The sequence below is a fragment of the Rhea americana genome, unplaced genomic scaffold (genome assembly GCF_003343005.1).
Source record: "Rhea americana isolate MKP2758 unplaced genomic scaffold, rheAme1 scaffold_413, whole genome shotgun sequence".
NCBI classification, from domain to species: Eukaryota; Metazoa; Chordata; class Aves; order Rheiformes; family Rheidae; genus Rhea; species Rhea americana.
In genome coordinates, this window is record NW_028186550.1 from 133,673 (window position 1) to 143,622 (window position 9,950).

General features: G+C 38.2%; 2 protein-coding genes across 5 annotated transcripts in view; both read left to right on the top strand.

Moving 5' to 3' along the window:
* The window catches only part of OGT (O-linked N-acetylglucosamine (GlcNAc) transferase), a 26,529-nt gene extending 17,486 nt beyond the window's left edge, over positions 1-9,043 (top strand). For all 4 annotated transcript variants that reach the window (XM_085314861.1, XM_085314862.1, XM_085314863.1 and 1 more), the window contains 9 exons: positions 729-818; positions 2,716-2,841; positions 3,605-3,775; positions 3,919-4,035; positions 4,121-4,288; positions 6,105-6,257; positions 6,830-7,082; positions 7,251-7,374; positions 7,992-9,043. In XM_085314861.1, the coding sequence (XP_085170987.1) occupies positions 729-818; positions 2,716-2,841; positions 3,605-3,775; positions 3,919-4,035; positions 4,121-4,288; positions 6,105-6,257; positions 6,830-7,082; positions 7,251-7,374; positions 7,992-8,166 (1,377 nt within the window). In that variant the 3' untranslated portion in view covers positions 8,167-9,043. The remainder of the gene's footprint in view (positions 1-728; positions 819-2,715; positions 2,842-3,604; positions 3,776-3,918; positions 4,036-4,120; positions 4,289-6,104; positions 6,258-6,829; positions 7,083-7,250; positions 7,375-7,991) is intronic.
* Positions 9,044-9,352: 309 nt separating this feature from the next.
* Positions 9,353-9,950, top strand: part of GCNA (germ cell nuclear acidic peptidase) — a 15,681-nt gene continuing 15,083 nt past the window's right edge. Inside the window, exon 1 of the mRNA XM_085314893.1 lies at positions 9,353-9,363. Coding sequence (XP_085171019.1) covers positions 9,353-9,363 — 11 coding nt within the window. The remainder of the gene's footprint in view (positions 9,364-9,950) is intronic.

Below are 9,950 nucleotides of genomic sequence, written 5' to 3' on the forward strand. Positions count from 1 at the left end.
TTTTAATGCACTTTTATCTGGGATACCTGAAACTGTTTGAACATGAGCTTCAGATTGGTCTGACTACAACTTCTTTTCTCCAGGAGGGGTGCTTTGTAATTCAGAATCTAAAGAGAGAGTATGTTTATTTCAGGGTTATGTTAGGGGAATGAAACTGTAACTAGATTTCATTCCCAGTGGCTAGACTAGCTAAAGATGCATGTGTGCAATACCTTGTCAGCCTTTGGTTACAGAGTGGATACATTCCCAGGGTCTTAATAGGAGAGGAGGATGCTCACTATTTAAAGAATCTGTTTCAAAAGCTTCCTTAAGACTTAACTTGCCTGCTCAAGCTGAGTCATAATTACAGTTCTCATTAATTACGAATTCAAAATTGTCTTGTACAAAATGTTATTTGAGAATGTAATGTTTATATAGATCTCTTTATTAAAATTACTTAACCTTCCACTGATTGGAACATGATACATATTTCTATGTAAGATGCAGTGCCTTACAGTAGTATCAGAAATAGATAAAACTGGGGCCTGATGGTAATGTCTCATGCCCCCAATACTTTTGGCTTCTTTCTCAAATGGTAAATGCCACATCAGTAAATAAAACAAGTTTTTTTTTCTGAAGCTAGATGGAATTTTACTGATATATGCTATTGTAGTTTAAAAATACTTTTATCACAAAGGTGTTTTGTTGGTGACATGTCACAGATATCTAACTTGTGCTGCTGCTTGTAGGTGTTCTGTTATGCCCTGAGTCCTGATGATGGTACAAACTTCCGTGTAAAAGTGATGGCTGAAGCAAATCATTTCATTGACTTATCTCAGGTGAGCTCTTTTAATGCACTGACTTTTTAAAAAACCAAAATGAAACAGAAATCTCAGCCTATGGTTTGAGATTTTAGTTGCAATGATTTCTTGAATCGGGCTGAGACTAGTGTTGATATTTGGGGGTTTGAAGATTGTATATTAGTATTATGCGTAACCTGGGATGCAGTGACTATTTTGTGATCTCTATGTGATTATTAAAAAGCAATTTTAACAATGCTGAGTAACTGTTTCATTAGATGTTCAGATAATAGTCRTATGTAAACATCACAAGTAAGTTACAATGTCACAACTGCAAATATATTTAGGCTTGTCCAGGGTTGTTTGTGTTCTGTGCAGAAAGAGATGTGGCTAGGATTTCAGTACATACAGAAATCAAGGAGTTACAGTATCTCAAAAAAAATGGCGAAGCCCTAGAGCAATATGGGATAATCGGTGTATATTAGTAGTGAAAGTGGGTTGGCCCTTGGACTGTCACAGAATTAGGTGATGCATAAACTTGCACTTAGTTGTTAAACTTCTTGTGTAGTCCAGGATCTGCTCTCTTAAGTTAAAATGCCATACTGATGTCAGCAGAACTGCTGCTCTTTAAAATAGTTTTGGTAAAGTTGGGTTTTTAAAACATCTAGAGAAAATGAGCTTCAGCTGTGCTTGTAGGGAAAAACTCTTTTCTTTCCTTTCTGCAGGATTGGATGTTGAAAACCTTGGGTCATAGTAACACTGGGCAGCAATTTGTATTGGCTGTCATGCTTGCCGCTCCTGAGGGCGGGGCGGCATTCTTTCCCTTGGCACTGAGTTTTGATTTGAGGTTCTTGAGGAAACCAACTCATGTTTTAAGGCCGCAGTGCAACTCTTGTGGATTTGTACTTAAAACAGGAGGGTCAAACAGTTAGAAACAGTTTCATAGTAACACGTGCATTAGCTATGTGATGTAATGAAAGACAGGCAAAGATGGAACTCCTTTTTTTAAGAGCTCAGAGGTAACTCCCTGTGTGTATGCTTTTATTCTGCTATAAAATGTGAGATGACTTTCTCTTTTTATGAAAATTTGGTACTTGCATGATGCACCCTAATTGTAGAGTGAGACAGTATTAGCAGTAGCTGGAGAGTAGTTAATTTGTTTACTCTTAATTTTCAGTTTGAGATAATTTCTCTGTATGCAAATTGACCACTTGCAGGAGGTGAATTGTTTTGGTGGTTAATTAGTCTCCCTGGGAAAAAAGACTTCTGGTTTATATAACCCCAGTTACGAGCCATTGACTTTTGTTTTGCTGCTGTTAAACTAGAGATATCTATCAGAAATATTTTCTAGATGATGATTAATTGTGTAATTATAGGAAATTGAACTTGAAATTTGTTTACTTTTCAGTATTAGAAAGGAAGAGGTTGTGTTGTAGGATCCATGGCTTTGCTCTTCTCTTTCTTGGAAGGCATTGGTTGTACCTTTTATGGAATTTTACTCTTTGAATCTTTTATTTAGCCAAAAAACTAAAGCAATTGGTGTTTGAAGGTTCTTTTGTTGTCTGTTCATGGTATTTTCTGCATGACTTAGCTGAGCTTGGCAATATTGGGTATCAGTCCTCTGGTTTGAATATGCAGAAGTAATCTTAAGGCACCACAGTTACAATTTCTGTCAGTGACCGTCTGCTCCAACTAGACGTAGTAAAGTTCTTCTGTTTCAACATTGAGGGTGCTGGGAGATTTTGTTTATTTTGGGGGGTTTTGTTTGTTTTTTTTACCCTGAGTTGATGCCTATACGTCCATAAAGCTAGGAATGACAAGACTTTAGTCTCATCTAAATGGAATTATGCTGTTGATTTTTGTTTGTTGATATGCTGATTGCTATTGTTGAAAGACAGAATATAAAAGTAATGTAAAAAAAATTGTTATTCTTCAGATACCATGTAACGGAAAAGCAGCAGACCGCATTCACCAGGATGGGATACACATTCTCATTAACATGAATGGCTACACAAAAGGAGCTCGCAATGAATTATTTGCCTTGAGACCAGCACCTATTCAGGTAACTAAGTTGAAGAGTTCTACATCTCTAAAATACACGTGTTATCAAGGAAAGTCTCCACGTTTTCTGCCACAGTAGAAGAAATCTTGGAAGGTTCCTGTCGATCAGTAAGCCAGAGAGGCTTTTCGGTGATGGCAGTATGTGAGGCAGATAGGATTATTATACTCAAGACTTCCTTGTTTGTTTATTTTTAATTCTATTTGTAGTTGACTATGCCCTGAAAGGGGACTACCCTTTAATTCTGAGGTTCATGTACACTACCTGCTTTCTTGCATGGGTGAGACCAACAAATGTTTATTTAAAGCTGTTGCAGAAGTCAGTTGAGATGTGTTTTAGTCTCTTCAGACTTGGTGAAATTCTAGTTAGAGTTCAGAATCAAGGTAACTGATATTTTGACTAAGGATTTTTTTTGAAGTGCCTATAAAATGGGAAGTAGAAGTCTGAATCAGACTCACTCTTGGCAACAGAAATTGTCTCAGCTAAGAGAAATTGAAAATGATTGCTAGTTAATGTTCTGTTTATAGCTGCACAGATTGGGTACTTCAGTCAATAGTCTTCATAGTGTGAGGAATCAATTTTAATACACCCTCAAACTGTCTACTGTCTCAGTAGTGAAAGTTTAGGGGTAATGTTTGCTCTTCAGTTGATAAAGCATAAGAAGATACTTGACTCTGTGGGTAGAAAATTTAAGTTAGTATGCATTGATTTAACTTGCTTTATTTTGGTAATACACGAGACTGTATTCTTTCTTTTTGTTATGTAGGCAATGTGGCTAGGGTATCCTGGAACCAGTGGGGCATTGTTCATGGATTATATCATCACAGATAAAGAAACTTCCCCAGTTGAGGTGGCTGAACAGTATTCTGAGAAATTAGCTTACATGCCAAACACTTTCTTCATTGGAGACCATGCCAACATGTTTCCCCATCTGAAGGTAGGTGGGAGGATAGAGATTGCAAGAAAATTAGATGTTAATAGCAGTTGTTTTCCATAGCTGTCTTTATAAGATTACACTTAGTATTTGGTGAGGGATCTTATAACATAAAGACGCTGCTCTCTCTCTGTCTCCCTCAACAGAAAAAAGCGGTCATTGATTTCAAGTCCAATGGTCATATTTATGATAACAGAATTGTTCTGAATGGCATTGACTTGAAGGCTTTCCTTGACAGCCTCCCTGATGTCAAAATTGTTAAGGTGAGAACGGCTTCTTTGGATGTTCTGTCTTGGAGTGAAGAAAATATTTTCACAGGCTCTTACATGTTTTTGTTTGTTTTTTCAGATGAAGTGTCCTGATAGTGGTGACAATGCAGATAGCAATGCTGCCCTCAGTATGCCAGTCATTCCTATGAATACAATTGCAGAAGCTGTGATTGAAATGATAAATCGTGGTCAAATTCAGATAACAATCAATGGATTCAACATTAGTAATGGACTAGCAACTACTCAGGTGAGGCAATTCAGGGCATGTATGGATTTTTTTAATGCATCTGTTAATATAACAAAGAACAGTAATTTCTGTCATGTTGATTATTTCTTGTACTGAAAGAAATATTTCTGAAGTATATTCCTTGAAGCCACAGATTTGTTGGAAGATGATCTTTCCCCCGAAGATGGAGAGGTTACTATCAAGAGCTACCTAAAGTCCAAAGAAATTTAATCTCACTGTATGGAGAGAAGTTAGTTGTTTAGAACTGGAAGATAGGACTAGTTCCCTGTAGCCTGCAGGGATATTTGTGGGCTACTGCCCAGTTTCAGTTGCCTTTTTTTTTTCCCCCTTTAGAAAAAGTCCGCTGGATAATGCAGTGAAACTTGTTTTGTTGTATTTCAGCAATGCTTACTCAACACTTTATATCTTTTTGAGATAAGTTCTTTGCAACTATGTGCCTGTGATTTCAGTTTCTGGGATTTAGTGATAGTGACAGTTGTTTAACAGTTCTTCCCTCTGTAGAGCAGTTTTTTTGTTTGTTTGTTTGTTTTTTTACTTTGATATCATACTTCAAGATTTGCATAACTTCTTTGATTTGTTTCTTTGATTTGCCATCTGTTGGTAGAGAAGAACTGAAATAGTGGTTTCCTAGTGCAGTTATATGAGTGGTCTGAAGATATTTATCTGTGCATCTGCAAATGCAGCTGCAATTCTGACTTCTAGCATGCATTTCTAGTAAAAATGCATCTTGGGCACATACCCTTTGGGCGTATGTGACTGGAACTGTGTATTTTGTTTGAGATCTCATTGGTGACTTGGATCCATAGCACTTTTATCTACTTCTCTTGAGACTAGCTAACTTTGCGTATCTTGTTGTCCTGTCTTTGCAGTTTCAATGTACTGACTTTGTGTTCTAATACAGTTGGTAACAGCGAGTTGTTTTCATTAATGTCAAGTTTGTCAATAGTACATTTGCTTTGGCTGGCAGCAGTGCAGTGAGCTAAGCTTACATATTCTGTATGCTTATACATGTGTGTGTGTATATTATATATAGGCTGYAAGTAACTTGTACACGTAGGGCAAGTTACTTCCTTCTACATTCAACTGATCCTACCATTGCTTAAGAAGAATTAGAGTGCAGCATTATGTCTTTAAATCATACTTACATTGTACTAGTACTCAGGGCCATAAACTCTTCTTGCGTGGTATTCTGGTTCTCTGTGTATTGRTGAGTTCTCCCAACTCTGCCCTCTGTAGCATTTTTTTTTTTTTTTTAATATGTGCATATTCCTGTTCTTTGTGAAGGCTGTAAAATCATTCATTTTAGAATGTTCGTTAATACGAACGTTCGGCATCTTCAGTCTTAATTGATTCCATCTCTGTTGTGTGCCGTTTACCTTTTATTCAAAAACCAACAAAAATGAAAATAATTTGATTTCTACATACTTTTTTCTCCTTCCTTGAAATTTTAATTTTATTTTTGGTCTCAGGAGGTAGTGAAGTGACTTGAAGGAGGGGAGGGTCTGTGTGTTGTGCTACTTTATACAGTTGTTCTTTTCAGTTACTGGGAGTTGCAGGGAGATAATAGCCAGGACATGAAAATACCTAGTGTATTGTTTCATGGTGATTGCATTGTCACGGCATCCATAAGCGTAAGTAGGCATTTTTGTTTACATCTAATAAATCTAAAGGTATGCTTAAGGTAACTCATGATACTAACATGTCACAATATGACTCAAAAAATTTCATGGGGCTTAAGCTTATTTCCTATAATTTTAGTGTTCTAATAGCTGTGTTTTTTTATTATTTATTTATTTATTTTTTTTTYCCTCCTTAGATTAATAACAAAGCAGCAACTGGAGAAGAAGTTCCACGAACTATCATTGTCACTACCCGTTCCCAGTATGGATTACCAGAGGATGCTGTTGTATACTGTAACTTTAATCAGCTATATAAGATTGACCCTTCTACTTTACAAATGTGGGCTAATGTGAGTGTCTGTGTATCTGGCAGGAAATCTAAGGTCAGACCTCTAGAATGTAGCTGTTCTCTCAACTCAGCAAAACTTCATGCAAATGAAAACTTCACCTTCATTGTTTTGTGGAAAATACAGTCACCCTGAACCATTTGAATCCTGACAATGCTCATGTTGTGGAACTTGGCATTAATAGGCTATAGAATTTTGTTTAGGCTGAGTTCAAATCGTACGTGTATTTCTAGTCAGTGAAAATTACATTTTGAACAATTTAAATATGCATATTCAGTGTTCTAGTCTGGAAATCAAGTTATATAAGTGACACATTAAATTTCAGTACTTCCTCCTTAAGTACCCTGTAGGCTGTTGTTCAGAGTTATTGTCTCTTTCAGTGATGAAATCCAGTGCTGGTTATTCTACTCCAAACATTGATTAAAAAAAAAATCTGTCCTATAGACAGATTGGTTGAAGTATTGAATGACTATGTCTTTTGCTTTATCTTGGTTCGTGGCGATTTCTTACTGTTATTCAGAAAAAGAAGTGTTTCTGACAAGTCTTCCTTTGTCTACTTCTTGCTTTTGTTTTAGATCCTAAAAAGAGTTCCAAATAGCGTACTGTGGCTCTTACGTTTCCCAGCTGTAGGAGAACCCAATATTCAGCAATAYGCACAAAACTTGGGTCTTTCCCAAAACCGAATCATCTTTTCTCCTGTTGCCCCCAAAGAAGAACATGTGAGGAGAGGCCAATTGGCTGATGTTTGTCTGGACACTCCGCTTTGCAATGGGCACACAACTGGGATGGATGTACTCTGGGCTGGGACTCCTATGGTCACTATGCCAGGTAATACAACAGGGAACCTAGACAGAGTGGTGGATGCATTTGAATTCTTTTTTAGTAACATAGCAAGCCTGACAAACTTTCTTGTGGAGGTGGAAGGAAGGTAACTTTTCATAATCAGTCCTGTGTTACCTGATAAGCTGACTTCTCTTTCTTATCTTATATTTACAGGTGAGACTCTGGCATCGCGAGTTGCTGCCTCCCAGCTTACTTGCCTCGGTTGTCTTGAGCTCATTGCAAAAAGTAGGCAGGAATATGAAGATATTGCTGTGAAACTGGGGACTGATCTGGAATAGTAAGTAACTTTATGCTGTGTAACAGGGTAACATCAAGAAYGTGAAGTGCTGTCCTTGGGCACAGCTATGAGACTTGTAAATGGTTTTAATCTTGCAGATACTTAAATGTTTAAAATAACTTGATGATTCTCCTCTAGAGGTCACTTTGCAACCAACTCAGCTTTTGCATTTATGGTAAACTGTCATCCATGCTCCTAAYTGCACAGAGCAACAACTTGTTGCACGTTGCCTGTTCTGCAGAAATTGCTTGTGTGCARTCTTCTAGTTGTTGAAAGGTGAAGTATACTGCATATTTTTTCTTTTTAAACTGAGGATTAAGCTGTCTGTCATTTATTGCTGGTTAAAATCATGCTGTAAAAAAGTTACTACAGGACGGGTAATGGGCAACAAGTTAACTTGTTAATATGTCTAGGCTTTCAAGTGCAACTGCTAGTGGTGATCTGTATCAGAAATGATGAAGACGTGTACCATCAATGTGAACTTGGTGGAAGGGAGTAGTAGATATTTCTGAAACAGTTGTGTTGGCAGTTCTGGATTGACTGAGATAGATTTCAGAAAGTAAACAGTATTACAAAGTGTTCAGAACCTCTCCTGACTGCTTTGACTCTTTTCGTAGCCTGAAAAAAATACGTGGCAAAGTCTGGAAGCAGAGAATATCCAGTCCTTTGTTCAACACCAAACAATATACAACGGACCTGGAGCGGCTTTACCTTCAGATGTGGGATCACTATGCTGCTGGCAACAAACCAGACCACATGATTAAGCCAGTAGAGGCCAGTGAATCTGCATGAAGAGCCTGTCTATGTGCCCACCGAGAACTCTCCAGGAACTGAGCCTCTCAAACACTTCTGCAGAGATGATGAGCTAAAAACTGTGCATTTCTACTTAATCTGCCTGGTACTCTGTGGCTGAAGTGATACATGATGGTGATTAGAGCACAGTCAGACATATTTCTTGCATGATAGGGAAAGACTCTGTAGAGCCTGAGATCCTTCTATTCCATGAGGAATTTGAATGGGATTGAGCCATGCACGTGTGCTGTATGTACATGAAACTGAGTGGTTGGTGGGGGAAGTTTGAACTGCCCAACCAATTATGTTTTCATGGATTGATTCAATCTTTCTATGAATCTTTCTCCTCTGATGTGGATTGGGAATTGGAGTTTTTTAACATTTGATTTTTTGGGTACTCCTGTTGGTATGTGTGTGGTTCTCCCATGACAAGATTTCCAGCTAGCGAGTGTTGCTCCCTGCATTAACTTCTAAACTGTGCGGACTGAAAGGGCATATTTGCTGGTGTAGTCTTTTTTTATAGGTTTTATAAACCACTTGAGCCTATATCAGCCTTTTAATGTTTGACCTCTGTTTTGGAGCTTTCTGTAATGTGTTGGTTTAGATAAGGATTCTGTTTTGTTTTGGTTTTTGTTTTGTTTTTTAAGCTTCTCCGATAACTCAGCTAATTGGCTTCATGATGGCAGCTCCTATTCTGTTGAAAAACCAAATTTAATTTGAAATTAATCCTCCCCACAAGTGTTTGAGGTAAACACAAACTGGTGCCAAATACAGATCTTTCAGGAATGATTGTTAATTATGTATAGAGGCGCAGTCYTAGGTACTGTAGCAAAGACTTTAAACAAAAAATAAAGCTTTGGTTTGCCAGTTTGACCAATTTGACCAACGTTTTGCATTTTATACTGCCCTTCCTGTGCTGCTATCAGAAAAGTGTTCTGGGCTGCTGGCCTTTCATTTCTGTAACTTTAAGTAATTCTGTTTGTTTCAGCAGAAATAATCCCAGGTAAGTATAGATCATCTACTTACRTACTTTTTATCTCCACTATGTTAGACTAGAAACATCCAAACTTGAAAGCTCTAAAGGGCTGTTGTACRTACATGATTCTTGAAGTGTTTTGGGGCCTCACAACAGCTTTTCCTTTTCTTCAAGTTCTCTCTGTTCGCACTACGTGGTACCTTGAAGGGCATGACCTATATGTAAATTAATATTTTTGTATTGAATGAACAAGAATAGTATTACCTAACATCCTGAGCCTCTACAGAGGGTCAAGGACTGCAATTTAAAACTGGTGTCAATCTTGCTAATTGTGCTACAGATGTTGCTGATCAGTCACAGGTTACGATTTATCTCCTATCCGCACTGAACTAGAGACTCCTGTTTCTGCGAACTGCTGCTTTTTGGTGCACCTGTCATCTAGATCGCAGTTGATGCTTGAATGTATCCTGACCGATGAGTACCTAGTGTCAATGCCTTGGTTTCTTGGTAGAATTTCATCACTGCCTAAAACACGAGTAAGAAATTTTGGTTGTAATTCTCAACTTGCATATTTATACCCTGTCCTGTTTATAACAATTGTCCGATATCGTTAGGGAATTTTTCAGCTTCCTTTTTACGGTCTGAGACTGTGGTTGCAAACTGTTGAATCTGCTATTAAAGTGGAGTCCGGTGTCGACTTTGGCTTGGCTGCCGGCAGCGTCACGTGACCGCGAGCCTCGCGTCGCCGCGGGGGGAGGGGCGCGGCCCCCCGGCCCCCCCCCGCGGCGGGCCGTAAACACCGCCGCAG